The sequence below is a fragment of the Aphis gossypii genome, chromosome X (genome assembly GCF_020184175.1).
Source record: "Aphis gossypii isolate Hap1 chromosome X, ASM2018417v2, whole genome shotgun sequence".
NCBI classification, from domain to species: Eukaryota; Metazoa; Arthropoda; class Insecta; order Hemiptera; family Aphididae; genus Aphis; species Aphis gossypii.
This window is the reverse complement of record NC_065533.1, coordinates 929,643-953,232: the sequence shown is the minus strand read 5'-3', so window position 1 is coordinate 953,232 and position 23,590 is coordinate 929,643. Positions and strand designations below refer to the sequence as shown.

The 23,590-nt window shown below is 28.7% G+C and overlaps 1 protein-coding gene and 1 long non-coding RNA gene across 2 annotated transcripts; both read left to right on the top strand.

Annotated features, from left to right (window-relative positions):
- Positions 1–752: 752 nt before the first annotated feature.
- LOC126552931 (uncharacterized) lies at positions 753–5,839 on the top strand. Its single transcript, XR_007606399.1, has 2 exons — positions 753–848; positions 5,566–5,839. It is a non-coding gene; the product is annotated as an uncharacterized LOC126552931 (long non-coding RNA).
- A 7,510-nt stretch (positions 5,840–13,349) lies between these two features.
- On the top strand, positions 13,350–14,221 carry LOC126552927 (uncharacterized). Its single transcript, XM_050208109.1, has 3 exons — positions 13,350–13,637; positions 13,694–14,003; positions 14,064–14,221. Exons 1-3 carry the CDS (start codon positions 13,350–13,352, stop codon positions 14,204–14,206), a joined length of 741 nt encoding a protein of 246 aa, XP_050064066.1. The 3' UTR covers positions 14,207–14,221.
- Positions 14,222–23,590: the final 9,369 nt, after the last annotated feature.

The window sequence follows — 23,590 nt, the reverse complement described above, 5'->3', positions numbered from 1 at the left end:
CAAACACAGGGAAAACAAAATAATTTGACGGTAGTTTCACACCCACATAGCCATTTATATTTTTGGAATAGTTCCGTATTAAAACGACTTGAATAATTTTTATTTCCTTTTTTTTTGATTCCTAGGTTAAATTGAATAAAGTCAGTAATGGTCTTCCTAGTGATTTTATTTCAATTTTTTTTTCGAACGACAAGGACGTAAATTTTACTTAAATCAATTCTTGAATGAAATTCATAATAATTGTAGACAATAAAGACGAAAAAAATTGGAAATGAAAGAAAATATTTTACCTGAAATAGCTGTACCGACACGCTACAAACAACTTACAATCCACTTTGAAGGCCAAATTGTAAATAAAATAAAGATCTCAAATAATAATAATTAATAATCAAAATAATATGATGTGAATAATATCAGAAATATCCCTAATATATCTATATATATACATATTTGGGTGGTCCTTCTTTTTAAAACTTAATTCTATTTAGTCCGTACCCACTACATTTGTTAAGTCACATAAGAAAGTAATTTTGGTAAAATTTGGAAGATATTACTCGACCTCTTCTGGTGCCGACACGGAGTTGAATAATGGCAAAAACGGATAGTTTTACTGTATTTCCAGTTTATGTATAAAATAATTTATATTGTTGTAAAATATTTCGCATTCGGTTCCAACTTGCCCAACATGATTCTGTTCCAGATAGAAAAACAATCCTCGTTTGAATCCATTGCTCTAAAGTTAATCACCCAAACAAGGGTTAAATTAGGTTAGGTTGCGCCGCGGAAGTATTGCGAAAACAGTTCCAACGGCGTCGTCGGTTCAAACTAGAAAAAAAAATAATAAAAAGGTAAGGTTAGATTAGCCAAGTTGGAACCGGATGCAAAATGCTTGCCGAGTAGAAATCGCAAAACCACCATTACGAATATACTCTTTTACGGGCCTTTTGCGGGTTTATAAAATAATATTTTGACTAATGGGAAATACATATGGAAATATTTTATTTATATTGAAGTTATCAATGTTTAAGAGATACATTTATTATGTTGACTTATTTTGATACAAGCCATTTATCAAAAAAAAAAAAAAAATGGGTTGTGATTTTATATTCATTGTACTGTGGCATTATATTTTAAATGGTTTAATTATGTGATCATTGCAGTTTATATTTTCTGTATGACATTAAAAGAAATGATAGCCTACCAAGCAATAGAATATTTTTGTTTTTTTTTTATTTATTTTTGTTTAAAGAAGAAATTAGATTTAATTCATGAAAGTAAAATACATAAGATATACGCATTATTTGAACCGTTTTGGTTGGATTATAAAATTTACCACAATGGTTAACAGTTATAACAATAAAATAATAGCAAATTAATACATAAATAATCCTTTTTAAATACAAATTAATTAAAGTTAAAAATAAAATAATATCACAGTACAATTTATTATGTCTTTTCGAAATAATTTAGTGTAATAGTGAACTTAAGCTTTTTTTATATTGTAAACAAATAGATAATTTAAACATAAAATTAATATTATACATAACATACTTGGTTAAAAAATGTTGACACAATATCACTTTTCTATTATTGCAATTAACATTTTTTTCATTCATTTTTTTAAGGGGAATGGAAAGGCATAAAACAATCTAAATAAAAAGCATATTTACACATTCATTAGGTACAGTGAATTTTTGACTTTTTAACATATTTTTGGCTCTACAAAGTCTACAGCCATTATACTTATCAGCTATCGGCAAATGTTTTCCTTCATTTTGTAATCGACTATTGTTTCCTGGCAGTATAATTCGTCCATCTCCAGTTTATTTTGGCTTTCTTTTAGTAGAAGGAATGTTTTTATTAGATACAACAGTTTTCCTACTAAATAGTTAGCAAATTACCTCATTTTCCAATATAGAACGGTACAGTAATAGTTTAAAAGACTTATTTTATTTTATTTAGCTTTTGTAGTGTGCATAATATAAGCATTTAGAATTGTTGCATCACAAAAATAATAAAAAAGTTTTAACCACGATCATCTAGATTTCCTAGTTATATTATAGCGTTCTTGAAGTTGGTCAATATGATCAACTCCCTCCGTGTATTTATTATATTTAGTTATACTTAATGAACATTGAACTTCATCCCTAACACCAACATTACTTTTTACTTTTAAAAAAAGCTGTATTCTCACCTCTATTTCAAGTGTATACAGTCATTACTGGTTTATTCCTCTGCCCATCAATTTAAAAACAGATATCTCTCCCGAAGTAGTAAAATCATATTCAAAGGTTTAAGACCTTTATCTAACTTTAATATACTTTTAGGAAATTTTTTTCCTATTTTGCATCATAGTACCACAAAAAAATATTTTTATATTTAATAATTTGGAAACAAGATCAATATTAAAAAAAAATACAGTACCCTTTTTCTTGATAATTACTAATCATTTCAAGAACCGTTTTTTTCACACAAGGATCCCTTTTCATTGGATCCTTTTTTCCCTTCATACACCATAAACTTAAGTAAATAATCAGTCATAGAACAACACAATTTGAAACCCATATTTTAAGCCATCTCTTAACAGGTTTCATAGGCATGTAGTGTATAATTCCTGATCGCCCTTTAAAAGCAACTATACTTTTTTCACAACTGAATTGTTTATCTGGAGAACAATATTTAGCAAAAGCATCATTTAAGTAGTTAATCAGGGGACGGATTTTATTAAGTTTGTCAAATGTGAGACTACCCCTTTGAGGCATAGCACTATTATAGCTCAAATGTAATCAAAATTAGTAAGCTTAATACAACATTTTGTAGTTACATAAAATTTAATAAAAATAAATTGGATCAATTTTAGTAATTTACGATTTTGTCAGATCTTTAATATTTAAAGAGATACAGTGGAACCTCGATAAGTCGAAATTCAAGGGAAATGCAATTTTTTCGACTTATCAAGGTTTTAGAAAAAAAATTCGACTTAAAGAATTTTAAAAATGTACATATGTAATCAAGTTTTTAATTATTATGTTCTTAGTATATATGTATATACAATGTAAAAAAATGTGAGTATACAGATTATTTAAATAAAATATTATTACAGAAAAATATAATAAAACATGTGTTGCAACTTTATAAAAGATAATTTATTATTTTACTTTGACTTAAAATTTGAGATTTGCTATTATCAATTGTATTTTCTACTATATTTAAAGCAGAGTACACTTTATCGTCCACATTACTTTATTGTTCGGTGAATGTCCTTAGTAATATGAGGGCTGCTGTTGCTTGCTTCATTGAAACACGATGCACAGGCTCAGATGATGCTTCTTCGATGTCATCAACATCTTCATCAGTGCCACGTACGGAGTCAGTTATATCGTTGTCTGTCAGAATACCAGAAACGACAACGTCATTGTCGATTTTAACAAAATCGTCAAAGGTTTCTTCCACGATTCTATAACTACTTGCTATCATCGTCCATTCTCTGTCATCCGTATCAGTATTTTCGATTATAGGCATCAATGTGTCGTCTTTCTCAGATTCAAGTACAAATCAACACGTTGCTACGTTTCTCCATGTCTTATCAACAATGCGCATAGCATGAAGAATATCGATTACTGTAGATTTTTCGTCATCCATATCACTTATAATTTTCCTCACTATTTCTCCTCTATAAAGCGTCTTGAACGTTTTAATAATTCTTTGGTCCAAAGGTTGCGATTTTGATGTGGTATTCGGCGGTAAAAATTTTACTTTTATAGCTTGACAATTCGGTATAATATTGTGAGCCGGGAAATTGTCTATAAACAATAAAATTTTACGTTTTTGTATTTTCATTGGTTTGTTTATTCGTAATAGCCATTCAGCAAACAATTCACTAGTCATCCATACTTTCTTATTTGCTGTGTAGTCAACAGGACAAGATTTGACACCTGTAAAACACCTCGGGTTTTTCGATTTTCCGATTATTAAAGGTTTCAGTTTATCTGTACCAGTCATGTTAACAGCCAATAATAGTGTAAGTTGTTCTTTGCTATGTTTACCACCACTGCATTACTCATTTTTGAATGTTAAAGTTTTATCTGGCATACATTTGTAAAAAAGTGAAGTTTCGTCTGCATTATATTGCAATATATCACATGGTTTATATCCTTAAAGTAGCTCACTCAAATTTATTTTCCATTCATTTACAACATTATCACTGACACCTACACTTTCACCACAGACTTTTCTAAAAGAAATATCGTGTCGTTTTTTAAAATTTTCAAGCCACCCGTTACTGGGCTCAAATTGTTCGTGGCCTAATGATTTTGCGAAATTTTCTGCTTTTTCCTTTAAAATAGGACCTCCGACACTGACATTGGCATCTCTACATTGCTTGAACCACTTAACTACACATTCTTCTACGTCTGAAAAATCAGGGCCTCTCTTCCTCTTCCGGTCTATTGGAAAGTTTAAATCAATTTCCTTACTATTTTTTATTATGGTTGATAGTGTGCTGGCTGGTATTCCAAATTCTTAAGCGATGTCCTTCTTCTTCCTTCCACTTTTCACTGCTTCAAGAACCTTTATTTTTCTCTAATAGTAAGAGTTTTTAAATTAAGAGGCATTTTTACATTCACTACCGTACCAGACACCGCACACGCGTAATCGATCGATCGTAACTGGAAATACCAATACAAATTAAAAAGACTGTTACGTGCCAAGGTTAGTTAATACATACGATAATAAACACAATAAACGCGATTAGATAAAATTATCGGAACGGACAAGCCGATTAGACAAATGTTTATAAAATTATCTGTCATTATCCGTCATATTCGGAGCACAGAATGTTCGAGTTATCTATGGTTTTTTTTTCGAGTAATCGAGGTTTTCGCAAGGGGATGGAATTTTTTTCGATTTATCGAGGTTCCACTGTAATTGCAAAAAAACATGAAAAGAGGTATTTTTCACAAAATGTTACTTTCATATAGAAATTTTACTTTTCACAAAAAAAAATAACGACTTCAAAAATGTATAAGAACACACTTTTTTAGCAAATAGCAAATTGTATAAAAAAGTTTCTTATGACTTTTTAGAATAAACTAAAATTGTGCGATAATATTTAAAAACTTCACATTTTTACATTTTCTTTAAACTTTGAGCTTAGAGCGCGCCCTGCTTATCATATTATATAGAGCTTAAATTTTGTAGATCTTATTTTTTAAATCCATAGAAAAAAATTTCAAGTTGTCACTCCTCGAATTTTGAAGAAAAAATCGTTCATAAAAAAATAACGGGTACCCTACAGTGGTCATAAATCAAGGTGATATTGATTACTTAGTAGTAAAACCAAAGTAGAGCTATTTAATATAAGAAATTTAAAGTTATTATATTCTAAAATTTTCATTATTTATAGTGAAATATACAAAGGGTTAATTAGATCCATATTTTAGTATAGAGTAAATTGTTATGCTTCTAAGATGTATAAGTAATAAGTATACTTACTTGTATTTTTAATATTTTATTAAATGTTATACAATACAAAGAAGTTTATCAATGTTTTAATTTAATTTACAGTTCAATGGATATATTTGGGCTTTGCTTGGCTGTCGCATTCATTACAGTTACAATTATCGGCTATACATTTACAGTATTTATGATAATCAGAGACAATATTCGACCTTGGTATAGATGGTGGAAAAATTGTAAGGATATCAGGTTAAATCGTGAAGAACTATCCACAACTCTGATTTCATAAAAATATCAACAAATAAAATAAATAATAGTCATATTTATTTATTACAGAACTTAAGTATAAAAATAAAAAACAACATTTTTTAATATTTTTAAATTTGATTATGTATCTATTTATTCAGACCTAGATCGTATCCAAAAAAAAAATTTCGGGGGAGTCTTAAGCACGTATATTGTAATTTTATTGAATTAAGGTTTTGATAGTTCTATAAACTAACCTTTCGGTAGTTAAATTTTTAATTTAGTACATTCATATAACATATAATAAAATAATATAAAGTACCTTCTGGAGGTATAAAAAAAGTTTCAACAGAACATTTTTATTATCTATTATGACGAATTTAGAAAATCGATTTGACGTTTTTATTACTGTTTTGTGAATATTATAAAATAATAATAAATAAACAAATACAATAAATATAAAATTATGTCACAATAGTATTTATAACTTACACAATTATTTAACGAACCCAGACATTTCGTCACAACTGTTTCGTCGCCGGACCATTCGCTGCGAGGGTTAACCTCCTCACGAAATTTTAAACATCAATTTTGATATGGTTCTTAATTCAAATCAGATACATATTATCACCTCTCCTACTAGAATTTGCAGCTTTAATTTTCATTTGTGCTCATAGGTGTGCGCACGGGAATGTAGCTATATGCTTACACTAAGAGTGCTAGGGGCAAACGTTTTTTTAGGCATATATTTGATATGCTCCTCTGAAATTCCCACGGGCCATGTTCAAATCCAAAATTGAACTTTATTCATTTTTGCTATATACCTACTTTTATGTACACAAAGTACTATTAACTATTAAATAATTATGGTTAAAAAAAATTGTCTGTTTTGAAATTAAAAAAAAAACTATACTTATCCACAGTTATTAAAAAATCCTTTTATGAATTGAGCAAACTCATATGAACGTAAAAAATTAGAAGATTCAATAGAATTAAATATTAACATATAAGGACAATATCTTCTGTATAACTAGGTACATGATTTTTTTTTTAAAGAAATAACATTATCAAACCATTGATTGTTACATAATTAGTTATTATTAATTATATTAATAAAATTAATAAAAATAAAATATAAATTTTAATAATAACTCATTAATTAAATTGATAAATACCTATAGAGTATAGACGTAATAAGACTCCTTGAGTAATGTAGTGCAATACCAATATACAACATAGGTAAATCGTAAGTATCTTGTATCTATGATTTTTAATTTTTATCTGTTTCAACAACGGAATAAATAAACAGGTTTGGGGTACATAGGGTAAATCGGTAGGGCCAATTTCACGGCAACAAAACACCTTTGTTGGAGAAGGGAAACGACTTGCAAATTCTGAAATCAGACTTAAAAAAAAATTATTATTCATTTTATAATTCGGTCTCGTAAAACAATTTAACATTGTTTATGTGTATTGGTAAAACAAGATAACGGTACGCGCTCTGATGACAAAATCATCAACTCGCCGATTCGGGATAGATATTGTGTTTACATTGCAATTTCCATTGAAAAGGTGGTCGTTAAAATTTTGTTCTATGAATAATTAAGCTAATTAAAATATTAAATTATAAACTTAATTGTGTTTCTTAATTAATCGATCTTTAAGTAAGTACCTACTTATTCATAATAATATTAATTCTTATTTTAAAGTAAACTGTTGGTATCGATTAATAATAAAATGCATATTTATTATTTACAGAAATGACTACTGAAAGTACTAAGAAAAAAAGCAATAATTATTGTTCCGTATTTGGATGCTGCTCTTTCTATTCAACTAATGATATTAGTTTTCATCGTTTACCGAAAATCAACGACCCAAAAGTGTTGTTAAAAAACAAATGGGGACAAGAAGAACTAGTTGACCGCCGCAGAATGCGGGCTATTTTATTACGATTTTCGAAAGAAGCATTATTGAAAAAACATATTTTAGTTTGTTCAAAACATTTTACCTCAGAGGACTTCTTACCTCCAGGTAAATTACACGTAGCTACTATTTATTTTTATGGTGTTTGAATGAATAGATTATTATTTTTAATATTTTATTTGTAAGTTGATGAATAATTTTGAAATGAATATTTTTATACTACTTAGGCAGTTGGAAATTGTATGGCTTAGGCACATTTTTAATAATAATTTTCAAATATTTGTGTTATACGCTAGTTGTCTGTGTGAAATATTGAAGTTAACTGTACTCATACTATCTGTTACTTATTACACATACTTTTAATAAGTAGTACTATTTTCCTTTCAGTGTTAAATTAGTATGAAATATAGAAATATAGTTGGAACAACTTTATCCACTTGCAGTTTATATTATTATTGGTAATAATTATTATATGTGTAGAAAATAATTTACTTTTTTAGGACAAAACAACAAACGTAAACGTCTTGAACCCATAGCAATTCCATCGCAAAATTTGCCCAAGTCAACTGTATTTCTTCATTCACCCAAAAAAAGATCATATCCTAAAAACAAATGTACATCTAGAAACCAACTAAAATCAGAGGAATCAGAATGTGAAGTAAGTGAATTTTTTATCATTGATACTGCTTTTCATTTGAATAATGACAAATATAATATAATTAATTATTTTACATTTTAGTTGCATGTGCCGAATTCAGATGGGGATGAAAGCTGTTTGGACTTTGTTGGGCCAACAATGCAAGAATATTCTAATGAAAAAGATGATGTTGATACTTTGGAGTGTAATGTACAAGATAACATAACTGCTAATAAGATTCTTAGAGAACTTAAAAGTGTAGGAACACAAGTAGCAATTGGAAATATAAAAACTTCATTTCTATCATTCATTGGCATAGTAAAAAAACTGAACACCATGACTGGCGTTTGTTCTTTCAAAATTTTAAATGAGATAATAGGCTTACATAAGACACATTTTCCAGATAAAAGACAACATACATTATGTCTTAAAGAGCATATTGTTATGGTATTTGTGAAATTCAAGCCAGGTTTATCTTTTGCAATTTTGAGTATTTTATTCAATGATTTTTCTGCAGAAAGTTGTAGACTAACTTATAATTCTTTGATTCCTCAACTGGCATGTATATTTAAATCATTGATCTATTGGCCTTCTAGGCAAGACATTTTAAGTAATTCACCCAATTGTTTTGAACAGTTTACTGATGTACGGGTTGTATTAGACTGTACAGAAATATCAGTACAAAGACCCAAATGTTTGACTTGCCGTATAAAGTGCTATAGTAATTACAAATCTACTTTTACATTAAAACTTTTGATAGGAATTTCTCCAGGTAGTCTTATAACATATATCAGTAAGCCATATGGTGGTAGGGCTTCTGATAAAGCCATATTTGAGCAAAGTAATCTTATTGGATTAATGCAAAAGCCTGATGCTGTTATGGTTGACAAGGGTTTTTTGATTGATGATATTTGTAAAAAAAAATATAACTCTAATAAGACCACCTTTCCTTAAAAATTAAAAGCAAATTTCTAAAGAAGATGCTTTGTTGTCTAAAAATATCGCTAAAGCTAGAGTTCACATTGAAAATATTAATCAGCGAATAAAAACTTTTAATATCTTTTGTCATACTTTTCCATGGGCTCATGTACATTTAGCTTCAGACATAATGACAATAATAGGTGGTTTATGCAATTTAAGCCAACCAATATTTTCATTAGACAAATTTATATCCTAAACAGTTTGATATAATATAATATTTATATTTTAATATAATTTGTATAATTTAATATAATATGTATAATTCAACATGTATAACTTAGTATAATATATAATAATTAAAATGTTAGCTAATATATATTGTTAATTATACATACTTCATGTATTAATCTTTCAAAATAAATGACTTTTTAACTACAAAACAATTTTTTACAATAATCTTCATCATATTTTACTTTTAACACAGCATTTTTATTTTCATAGCTACTGTGTACTATGAAGTCACATTCCATAACATTTAATAAAACAATGCCCATTTGTACTTGTGCATAATAACAATGTTTTTTTTTTTAAACTCAATGAACCATCTGGGTGTTTTACAATCCATTTTAAACTATTAAAAAGATCTCTTGTACCAAGTTTCTTACCATCAAAAGGACATTTGAGTAGGTGTAAAATGGGGATTCTAGAATCTCCTCCCCCTTAAATTTACATGTAAAAGGATATGCATGGCCTGTATAGACAACAACTACACAGCTCCTCCCAAACTTGTATTAATTACTCAATATAGGCAACCCGCAACACGCATAAACCCAACACCATCACCAGATCCTACACGTAACCGGCATATATTTTATACCTTCTCCTTCAAATCCCCACCTTTTGAAGAAAAATAATATATATAATATTCTGATTTCGACACCTGACCATCAAATATTTTTCCCCTTCCCAATCAATTATATTTCTTCCCCTTTAGGTTAACATTTTTGAAAAAAAATAATCCTAACGTAACTGTCAATGTTTACGGACTCGAAAAACATTTCCAACCACCGCAAAAATTTCCAAAATATGAAGTGTTTCCATTGAAGGTGGTAGATGAAGAAAAAACAGATCATTTCGACTTGTTACTTATAACCGATGATGAAAATTCTCATTTTACCTACATCTCTAATTTTTCCCGACTTGTACGATCACAGAAAACCCGACATAATGGAGGTGCTGTATTTTGTAAACGGTGCTTTACATCGTTTGAACCTCTAAATATTAATAAATATGAATTAAATGAACGCATACGATTTGAAGAACACAAGTTAATATGCGGAACACACAAACCAATTTTACCTCGAATGCCTGCTCCAGGATCGATGTTAGAATTCGACGCATGGAAAAAAACTCAACGAAATCCGATAGTTATATATGCTGATTTTGAAGCACTACTAAGAAAATCCGATGAAAAATGTGGGAACAATACAAAAGCTATTCAAAAACACGAGGCCATGAGTTATGGTTTTATGGTTAAAGCAAATAACGACGTTCCCGCAGAACTGCTTGAACAATTTAATATTCCAACTTCACCTATAATTTTTCGTGGCGATGAAGATAATCAGAATGTGGGTGAACATTTTGTGAAGAGTATCGTTGAAATAGCTGAAAACATTGAAAAATTACTACAAACCGACATACCAATAACCTTTACTACAGAACAATAACAAGCACATAATTTATGTAAGACATGTAATTTATGTAAAAACGGTTTCTCTGTGGGAAACCATAAAGTTGCTGATCACTAGAGGTCGGAAGGCTTAAAATCCTTAAAATATGATGTTTTTATGTCACATAAAATAGGCAATATATTCTCTTAATATTCTTTTAAAATACCAGATATATGATGTTTTATGTCTTTAAATATGCAAAATATTCTTTTAATATTAAAAAAAAATTCAGTTTAAATTTATTTTTTATTAATTTGGTTTTAAATATATTTAATTTAATTAATTTTACAATAAAAATTAATAACTATATATTGTTCCATGTGTTCCGGTGTCATTTTAGAACTCCGGTTTCTAAAAATGTTCTTGTATATGCTGAAGGATCGTTCGACATCAACCGATGTCACTGGAGAATATTGTAAGTCGGCTACCATAGTCGGTGAATAATTTTCCGGAAGTTGTACTGTGTTATTTCCACTAAGAACTTGTCCAATATATTTCAAAAATTTGTATCCTTTGTTTTTTTGTTGAAGTTGCAATATTTTTGTCTTTACTACTTCTCCTTTTTCTCCTGGTATCTGCTCAAGTTGTGTAAAAGTGTTTTCGATAATATTTATCATATCAACTAAGGCAGTATTTGATTTTTCCAAACTTTTGATAGTTGTAACAATTTGAAGAAAATTAGTTTTAATAAAAATTAAATCATTTTTTACTGACTGTAAGTGTAACATGTTTTTGCATTTTTCAATACTGACTGACGACTTTTCTTCGCTTAATTTGTCTATAACTTTTTTCAAACTCTCATAATGATCGCAATTAAATATAGCGGCTTCCAGCCAAGTTCCCCACCTAGTTAATACGAGTTCTGGAGGTAATGGCACATTGGACAATATTTCTTTGTACACCTGCACATGATATGACGCTTTTAAAAATACTTTTTTTAGATTACTGATTAATTTGTTCACATTTGGAAACATTTCTCTGACCTTCTCTGCAACCCTGTTCATCACGTGAGCTACACACGTAACGTGAATTAAATTTGGGTAGAAAACTTTAAGTGTATCACACTTACGTGACGCGACGGACAACTAGTAAACGACGAGAATAGTCGTGACAGCTAACGAAATAACCGATGTGCTATCGCAATCCATAAGGAATATATGGAGATTAATTTTTATTAAAACCCAGAAATAAATCATTTAGTGAACATTGTATTTATCAAAGTGCTGATATACGTGAATTCTGTTCATTATATGCCGATGTTAGAAAAATATTCTCAAATATTCTCTAATGTGTTAAATATTCTCTAACCCCTAAAATATGCTTTTTTAAGCAAAATAAATTTTTTCTTGTGAATTCTGTGTTTCATGAATCGTAAAGATTTCTCACTCCCATTTAACTGCATAAACTAGAAACAAATATGTAAAATCATAAAAATCCGACCTCTACTGATCACTGTCACTTATCGGGTAAATTTCGACAAACATTGTGTAATACCTGCAACCTCAAGCTTCAAACACCAAATTTTGTACCATGTTTTTTTCACAATTTATCGAATTATGATGCACATTTTATTGTAACTGAACTCGGTCTCGATGTCAAAAGAATTTCTGTAATACCAAACAGTGAAGAAAAATTCATCTCATTTTCAAAACACGTTTCCAACAACTTTTCAATACGGTTCATCGACACATTAAGATTTATGGCTTCAAGTTTATCAACACTCTCGGAAAATTTATTAACACCAGGGTTCGAAAAGTTTAGAGAAACAGCTAAACATTTTAATACCGCAGACTTGCCACTCGTTACTCGTAAAGGTGTTTACCCTTATGAGTATACGGATGGTTGGAACAAGCTGGAGCAAACCAATTTACCAGAGAAAGCAGATTTCTACAGTACACTAACAGAATCAAATATACAAGAAGAAGATTATGAACATGCAAAAACTGTTTGGAGTCACTTTGGATGCAAGACTTTGGGTGAATACAGTGATCTATATCTGAAAATTGATGTTTTATTGTTGGCTGACGTGTTTGAGAACTTCAAAGACCTATGTTTAACCACATACTGTTTGGACCCATCTTTTTACTATACAGCACCAGGATTCTCCTTTGATTGTATGTTAAAATATACCAGAGTCAAATTAGAGTTACTCACAGAGTATGATATGCTGTTGATGATTGATAAGGGTAATTATAATAATTATATATAAAAATTTACATTTATAATATATACATTTTTTATAGGAATTCGAGGCGGTTTGACACAAGCAAGTATGAGGTATACTAAAGCTAATAATGAAAAGACCCCAGATTATGTGATCCAACAAAGTCCAAATCATGGTTAATTTATCAAGATTGTAAGTATACATATACATATATTTTAATTATTTTTTAATATTATTTATTTTTTTAGGTAATAATCTGTACGGTTGGGCGATGTCACAACACATGCCCTATGGTGGTTTTAAGTGGGTTGAACCTAAACTAGAAGGGTTGAATGATTTGAACGATACATCACCCATCGGACGGATATATGAAATTGACATTACTTATCCGAAAGAACTCCACGATCAACACAATGATTTGCCTTTTCTTCCTCAAAACAATATCCCAGCTGGCTCAAAAGTTAAAAAACTCATGGCAATATATCAGTCGAAAAAAAACTATATTATTCATTACCGAAACCTCCAACAAGCTATAGCCAATGGACTCATAGTTGAAAAAGTAAATGTATAAATGTTTTTATTTTACATTTATAATATAATAATTTTTTATTATAGGTTCATAGAGTAGTTCAGTTTAATCAATCACCATGGCTGGCTCCATACATAGCACTAAACACAGAGATGCGAAAAAAAGCAGCAAATGACTTTGAGAAAAACTTTTTCAAACTTTTAAATAATGCGGTTTTTGGGAAAACCATGGAGTCTATGCGGAAAAGAATAAAAATGGAACTGGTGTCTAGTGATCGTCGTTTACAAAAACTGATAAATCAGTCAACATTCAAACACTGTATTACTTACAATGAAACTCTAAATGCAGTTGCATTAGAAAACAAAATCATTGATTTTTGTAAACCTATTTATATAGGTAAATATAAACATTTTAATTTTTTATTGTCATATTTTTAATATTTTAAATTTTTATCAGGTTTTGCAGTGCTGGAAATTTCCAAGTATTTAATGTATGACTATCACTATAACGTAATGCAGAAACATTATGATGATAAAATTGAGCTCATGTATACAGATACTGGTAAATTATTATTATTAGTAGTACTTTTATTAATTTAATTTATTATTTTAGATTCATTGGTATACTATATTCAAACTGATGATTTTTGCAATGATCTGTTGAACAATCCCAACTTGTTGAATCTAATGGACACTGCAAATCTACCCCGTGACCACCCGTGTTACATTGCTGAGATAAAGAAGATTCCTGGGCTATTTTCTGATGAAACCGATGGACGTATTATGAGAGAGTTTTGTGCTCTCCGTGCAAAGTCCTACGCTTACATTTTAGAAGATAAGGAGAAAATCAAAGCAAAAGGAATCCGTGGACATGTTGTTAGAAACCACATGACTTTTCAAGATCATAAACGGTGTTTGTTTGGTGATCCCAGTTTGGAAGTAACAGCATCAAACGTCTCTATCCGTTCATTCAAGCACAAATTAAAGACCATCAAATCCAATAAATTAACTTATAACAGTTTCGATGATAAAAGGGTTATACTTGAAGACAAAGTACACACCCTAGCTCATGGACACTATTCTATAGAGCGAGTATATAAATATATATATTTTAATTATTTTTTAATTAACAATTTTGAATTTTATAGGAGGAACTCGAAGCAGCACTAGATAGTTGGTTTTTGTAAATACTCCTATATATATTTTTTGTAAAGATTATACCTGTATATAATATATATATATTTTTTTTTTTTGTAAATATATTTTACTATAAATTATTTCTTTGTAAATACTTCTGTATAAGTTATTTCTCTATACATTTTTATACTTATTGAATTCTTGTAAATATTTTTTCTATAAATTATTTCCATATATTATATATTATTTATATTTTTGTAAAGATTATTTTTTTTAAATATTTTTTGTAAGTATAGTAAAATTAGATAGAAATAAAACTCATTTTTAAAATAAGGTGAAATGTCTCTATTAATATTAATTAGTTTAATATTTTGTAAAATATCTCTATAGATATTAAATTGTTTTTTTGTAATAAAGTCACTTATCCTAATTCGAATATTTTTAGTATTTTTGTTATATTATTTCCTTTTCTCACATGTGTTATTCTTTATATTTTATCTCTGAAATCTGAATAAATAAAAAAAAAAAAAAATCATCATTTATATACATAGTTAAGTAGAAAAATACGTAAAAATATAGGTAATTTTTATCATTCCTTATTAAAAATAGAAATTCTAGAATTCATCAAGGTTAAATGTTTAGCATATTGAACGATCATACACACACACACACACACACCCTCAACCGATTAATACCATCATCATCATAATCATCTTCACGTAATACCAAATTGACAAAAATAAATAAATACTTTCATATAAACATCAACATATTTTGCTAAATTTCTTATAAAATCATGTAAAAATATCATAACATACTTATAACTACACAAAAATATCATAATTTAGATAAAATCATGTAATATTATCATAAATTCCAATGAATACACATATAAATAATACATATTATATTTATTACATAAGTCGAAATGTCCAAAAGACCATGCAAAGTATACATAAACCCCCATAGTTTCATTGAAACTAGTGTATTCTTCATCATATATTTAATGTAAACTTATTCAGAGTAAATTATTATCATTTTTTAATTTTACAGTATACACACCATAAACCATAATTAGTTAACTATTACCATTAATTTATAGGATAACTTGCTTGGCATAGGTAACGTATGAATTTTACAAAAATACCCAGAGACTATTTAAAACCATTTTGCTACTTAAATAAATATTTTTTTTTTATATAATAATTTTACTAAAAAATCCACGTAGTAAATCATCATTCTTGCATACTTCAATACAAAAAGTTATAAATATTTAATAATTTCGATAAAAACATGGACAATTTTCATCACACATTATTAAAATTAGTAATTCTCAGCTTCATTGGATGATAAATGTCTCGTATGATATTTAACTATACATGACTACACCATATGCATAACACGAACATATAAGTATCATTATTGTAGATTAAAACATACATAAATGTTATAATTTCGTTAAAAATAGTAGGTAGGTATATATATATATATATATATATTCTGTTAAACCTAACCTAACCCTATGGTACATGGAAAGCTCATAGATGGTAGGTAGGTACCAACCAATTAGAGAAGAGCACGAATTTTTGAACAGTTATAAAGTTTCAGATGGGTTGAGTTAGGTTAGTCTCTTTTGGGTTAATAAAAAAAAAATCGATTTACATCATAGTGATGAAGACAATGATACATCATGTGACGTTCCTTATTATTATTATTATTTTTTTTTAACTTTAACTTTTTTTTTTAAACTTGGTCCAAAAAACGAATCAATGTTTCTCACTTTACTATTGTCTTTACTCATTCTTAGAATTAGATATTAGTAATATAAAACAAAAAATTTTTTTAAAAAGAACACGGCGAATTAACGTTGACGCACACGAGTGCATGACACTCAAATACACTGATGTCTTATTCAGTATACACTGTGTAGTGTGTAAGCGTATACATATCGAATATAAACATAATAAACAATTCTAAAATTACGTCATGTAATAATCTAATAAAATCCCAAATGCTTTAAAAATAAAACATAATTATAATCGGTTGCATATAACAAATATACAATTATAGGATTATCTAATGTAATAATCTAATTTTAATATTATTATTTATTTGCTACCTATTTAAAAATTGACAGGTCGTTGCATGTTGACGCATTGATACGCCGCGTCGCACACACACATAAAATATTAATATATCAGTTTTTATAACTGCAAAAACTTAAAACACAAGTCATCGAAAATACAAAAGTATTTCATAAACTAAAAATTTTTAAAAACTAAAAAGGAATATTTCATAAATTCTTTGATGTAGCTCTTATTTAAAAATAATGTTTTATGACCTTATTATATTGTACATATTTTTTAGGGGGGCTGGCGAAGGGGCTAGAGCCCGCCCTTGCCACCACTTGGCGCCGTGCCTGCCAGCAAGAAAATAAACTATATTAAGATCGCTGTTGGTTATGATTGAATATAATAGTTGTAGACCAGTTGTTATATTTTGTCAAAACTCAAAACCATAACAACAAAAATAAGAATTAGCGAAATAAGTCAATGTCCAATCAAGTCAAATCTCAAAATCACAGCAATAGACTAACATAACAATATGAAAACCACGAGATGGCACATTATTTTATTTTATCCACTGTATAGTAAAAAATAAAAATGATATAACTTTGAAACTTAATAGGTTAGATATTATAAACTTACGTATAAATCTCACGGCGTCCGCAATCCACCACGGGTGGATTGCCTACATGATAATATACTGCTAGCATAATCATAAGAGTCTCACGGTCAACGCCAAGCAAAATGACTATAATATTATTACTTGACTAACTCACTGACTGATAAACAAAGAGTCAGTGCAATGATAGATCAATGATTGCAATTTACACGGTACATTTGTAAAATCGTACTATAAATTTAGTGTGCAATAAGAAAACATTTTACAAAATTCGCACTTTAAAGTGGCACTTGAACAAGTTTTTTGAGAATTAAAATGGTCAATGAAAATGTCTTAGTAAATCATACTATAGAATTGGCATTTTTAACTGGCAACGAAGTGCACGGGGTCAGCTATTCTTTTTAAAATCAGATGGCAATATTATTGAAATAAAATATAAAAATAAATAATAAATTATACACAAACGTAGTAGGTAACGTATTGACAAAAATCTCAATATGCAATTTTGTGCAACATTTTATTTGGGGCCTAAATCTGTTGGCGATAAAATGGTGGAATGCACGATAACTTGATCTGTCTTATGCTTGTTAAAATGCAACTCCCTTTCATTGATTCTTAAAAAGGTAAGTTAGTAGGTACGGAAAATCATTAAAGTATCCGCAATTCGTATGTTACCATTTTAGATTTCGTCCGCAACTCACGTCATAGTTTTTGTCAGTTTGTCCGCAATTTGGATGTTGATTTGCCAGGAGGATTTGTGCATAAAACTACTGAGCAAAAATATCCAATTTTAAGACCCAGATCTGTACCATCAATTTTTCCTAACCTCCCTAAATATTTAACTTCGTCAAAACAAAAAAGATCAGCACCAAAACCACGTGTCTCAATTCCAACAAAAATTAAAAACCTGTATCAATTAATTAACATGACGAAGCTATAACACAAAATCCTGAATTACAATCAATGGGCCTTACAGAAATAAACAAAACTGAAACATCTTTGTCAACAGAAATAATGTTAGAACATAATTATGCTAGTTTACAAGATGAGTTTACAATCAAACATTTACATAATATTGCTAACAAAATTATGTTACCAGGAAATATGTGGGGAATACATCAAATTCCAGGAAAATGTACAGTATTTACCCGCAAACGACAATTTTGAAAATGATAAAATTGCTTATTTTTCTACAACTTGTTTACCAAATGTATTATTGCTTCAAAAATCCATGTATCTTCCTATAGTGAAGAGTTATGAAGAACTCCAAAATCTGTTGTATGATATCCATAATCTGGTAATTTGTATTGGTAGTAATGATGGTGGAAAAAGGTCTTCAGAATGCTTGGGTAGCTTACCTTCAAATAATATAAACACAAAAATTAAAAGATGTCCTAAGTGTAGTGAAGTAAAGCGAAAATGCAAAAAACCAAACATACTAATATTCAACTACGAAAAAAATCTAAATCTAATAGACATAATGCAAGAACAAAACAAAATAAACGTCTCAAAATCAAGGTAAGTTTTAAGTTAAAACTAATAGAGCTAATATGGCTACCTATATGATAATATTGTAAACAATATTACAATTACTTATGTAATGAATAATGATACTTGACAACAATAAAATAATGAACAAAATTGTATGTATTATAGGTAATTTCCTTACAACAAAAAATGAGTATTATAGAATTAAACAAGCTAAAGTAGATGAGTATATTACTTCATTACCATCTAACTAAAGAGAAGTCGTAAAAGCTTGTTTAGATGCTGCTAAATGTAAATCTTCAAATGGTAGAAGATATACAACATGTTGGGCTTATGAATGTTTGCTGATGCGTATAAAATCTCCCAAACTTTATCGCAAAATGTAAAAGGATAATGTAATGCCTTTGCCATCATGCATGACCCTTACAAGGTATATAAAAAAATTGAATGCAGCCTATGGATTTTCTCAGGCAACCTTTGAAATTATAGGTATGAAATCAAAAAATATAAATGCTGCTGAGAGACACGGTAAAGTATTTTTCTAACTGTCTTAGGGCCGTTCTTACAATGTCCGGTTAATGTCTGATAACGCTAACCGGCAGAATTTCTTATGTGTTAACCGATAGAATTCTACTGGTTAGTCTTGACTGACACTTAACCAGATATTGTAAGAACAACCCTTAATTCATATGAAATACAATATAATACTTACATATTTTGATATTACTGTTAATTTTATATAAAGGTTGTTTACTCCTCGATGAAATGAAAATATCAGAAGCTTTATCATTTCAAAGGTCTAATTTGAAAATTGAGGGTTTTGTAAACTTAGGAGACTATACTTCGATATGATCGAAATAAGTTAGGTGACCATGCTTTAGTATTGTTATTTCAACCATTTTGTGGGAAATGGTTTCAAACTTTGGGAGCTTTTTTTGGATCTGGAGCAGTTTCTGGAAAAATATTAGAAAAACTTATTTTGAAAGCAGTGGTTTTATTAGAAAATCAAAATATACATGTTGATGTGGTGACAACTGATGGAGCAGCTTGGAACAGAAATATGTGGAAATTATTTGGTATTTCAGATGTAAAATCTAGTTGTACACATCCAGTTAATCTTGAAAGAAAGTTGTGGTTTGCGTCTGACTTTCCACATTTAATTAAGAATTTAAAATCCAGAATAATTAATTCAAAAACTCTTCAGGTAAGCATAAGATTAATTGCGTAGGACTATTATAATAATAAAATTATTAACTAAAAAAAATAATTTACCGACTGAATAACTCAGGTTCCAGAAGGTACAGTGGATGTTTTACATTGGAAGGCAGTTGTTGAAGCAGATTCCAAATTCCAAATTAAAGTTTGTAACAAATTAACCATAGACCATGTACAACCAAAACATTTTCAGACAATGAATGTCAAAATGGCTTTTCAGGTACCTATTAATTATAAAATAATTTAATAATGTATAGTTCAAAAATACCTTTAATATAAAAAAAGAAAATGTAATTATTTAAAATATTATGAGTTGTAATTCATATTATAAAATTATATCAAACAAATAATACATCTATTCTATTTTTAGTTTTTTAGTGGATCTGTTGTAGCTGCAATGCAGTATTATAAAGATTCAATTCCTGCCTTGATAGATTCTAATAGTACTGTTCTATTTATAAAAAAAATATAATAAAAGTTGTAGATGCTATGAATTCACAGCTACCGAAATGTGCTTTAAGACCAGATCCTGCATCTATTCACAATAAAGTGAAATTTAATTTAAAGTAGTTTTCAAAATTTAGATTTTAAAAAGCATTTTATAACTGTTTAAGTACTAACTGATTTTTTAATTTACTTGGATGAATGTGAAAAAGTAAAGACCACTTCGAAACAAAAATTAACCACATCTACAGCACTTGGTTTAAAAGTTACAATACGAACTGCTTTAGAACTTATAAAATATCTTTCTGAGAAAGTTGGATATAAGTATTTGATGACTAGACGTATCAACCAAGATGCCCTAGAAGTATGAAATAAATCTGAAATATTTTATGAATAAAATTTATAATTAATAATTATACCTGAATGATAATTACTTATTTTTTCTTATTGTAATAGCATATTTTTGGAACTATAAGAGGTGCATGTAGTTCAGGAACTCATTCAGATTCTTTATTGTTTATTCAAGTGTACAGACTCATTTCAACCTATTCCTTAGTACGTCCTCCAGAAGGTAGCAATATTTCAGGAGAAACTCTTTTGGAAGCCATCATTAGTATGCCAGATATTCATTCTAACAGAAAAAAATAATGAAAGGAGGAAAGAAATGGAAAATAAAATAGACAATATATTTGATAATAAAGATAATTGATTTAGTTTAGAAAGTGATCATAATTACACTGCACTGCCTATAAATCCTCATGCACTAACTGTGCTTGTTGGATATGTCGCGAGGAAAATGAGGAAAATCAAACCAGCCAAAACCTGTGATAAATGTTATACTGCTCTATGTGCAACTGAAAATGAAAAAAATAATGATGATAGAGAAAAACTCATACATATTAAAAGTTATGAGTATTTATTAGTTCCATCAAAAGAGCTATATGAAATAATTTATCAGGTAACTAAATGACTAGGGACTAAGTACCTATAATTTCATGAAGATACAGATATAGTTTATATTTTTTTTTTAATAAATCATTGTATAATGTGATTTAATTTTTAAGGGACTAGTATATTCAAATTATACCAGATATCTTATAAATTAATAAAATAATGTAGGTATAGGTAATAAGTATTTAAATATAATATGTTATTAACCTGCTTCTATTATATTTATATATTACAGATTGAAGATGCTATATGCCAAAAACTTACTGTTGAACATCTACACACCAATTTGCTGTTTAGTATTGTTATGGGCTATGAGATATCTGTAAGATATCTACGAGATTATAAGGCTAAGTTAGTATGACCATGCCTCGTGTCAAGGGTAATGCGGATGCTACTATGACCATGATACGTATCGGGATAGTAAGCGCACCAATAATTATAGTGCACTAATGATGCATTTGAGATGTTATTGCACATTCTCAAATTCGTGTCCGAATTTGCAACAACAACTACAAGGACACCTGGTTTCACTCAGAAGGCGACAACACGACGTAAACAAGAGACGCACCACAATATATAAGGGAACCCGAAGACCAGCAACGGCAGATGTACCAAAGCTATCAACAACTGAGCACTTTCACGACACTCAGCCACTTATTTTGTTTGTTACATGTATTTTATTTATATGCAATTAAGACATATTTCTTTATTAAGTGTAACTTTCATTCAAATTAACCATTTGGATTCAAATCTGATACTGGCAAGCAACAGTATAATGAATCATATTATGATGGAAGCTAATATAAATGCTTTAGATGAGGAGAACATGCTCGAGAAATTACTCAAAGCATAATAATATTTTATACTCAATGCCAAATGCACTTTGCGTGCAATGAAGCTAATTCAATGAGACAAAAAAACAAAAAACAAAAAAATTTATCAAAACAATCAAAGTTGTAACTACTTATTTAATATTATATAATAGCTTATTTGTATGTATATTATTTTTTATATTATACCTAGGTACTAACAATATTTTTATTTAATACTTACCTTATATTGATAGCCCTTTATAAGGTGAGTATTTAAGTAGAAGTAAATATAATAAAGTAGGTATATATAAATAGTTTTGAGTTTCTTGCAAAATATAGAAATTATTACCTTTGTAATGAGTTTTATACGGTTAAATGCAATATTTCTATACTTTCCAACTGTCGACATCTAGGCAGTTGAATAAAATGTTTCATATACCATTATATATATATAGGCACACACAGGTATTTTTCATCTTAAATAAAATATTGATTTATTTATACACTACGATTTAATGAAAATAATGCATTATTGCATAGTGGTTATAATGCTAAATTAATGAAATATTGAATAACAACCGGCCTTCAATACTTGTGGTGCCCCCTGTGGATATTATTTTAACTAAAAAATTGCCGTCGAAAAATAAGCCACTATTTTTCTTCCGATCAAGTCGAGTGTTATCACCTTCTCTTCTCTACATCGTGTTTTGAACTCTATGCGTATCAAAAATTCTACAGCTCTACTCAGTATACTGGGGTCATTACAATTAAGGAGTTTTTGATACAATGTTCACACTGCACTGATGGATATTTAACTAGACTCTAGTTACTAGAGAGCTAAATTGGCATGATGCTATTGATGGTATGTACCTATAAAAAAAAAAAAAAAACAATTTAAATATTTCATGAATTGAGCGAATTTTGATCAATTCTTTTCAATATCTAATAACTTAAAATACAATTTTAAAAAAGAATTATAAATTCAAATAAAATATTCAATTAATGAAAAATAATATTATTTATAGTGAATAGTAATCACTAATCATACTATTATGTTTTGATTAATTTGTTATGCATAAAAATCCTATGAAGTACACAGATCAGTATTTGCCAAAAATGAATGAATAATTTTTGTTCAAGTAAATCCAACTGAGAAAATTGATCAAATAAATTACCTTCTTTCCTACATATATTTATAGGTACTTAGTCAATATTAAATAAAATTGTTATGTCATTATTATAAATATTAATT

Excerpts from the sequence above, each read along its gene's own strand:
- LOC126552927 (XM_050208109.1), top strand. The coding sequence starts at position 13,350 with ATGTCACAACACATGCCCTATGGTGGTTTTAAGTGGGTTGAACCTAAA. Across the intron at positions 13,638-13,693 it reads ATGGACTCATAGTTGAAAAA|GTTCATAGAGTAGTTCAGTT; the intron begins GTAAATGTATAA and ends TTTTTATTATAG. Across the intron at positions 14,004-14,063 it reads TTGTAAACCTATTTATATAG|GTTTTGCAGTGCTGGAAATT; the intron begins GTAAATATAAAC and ends AATTTTTATCAG.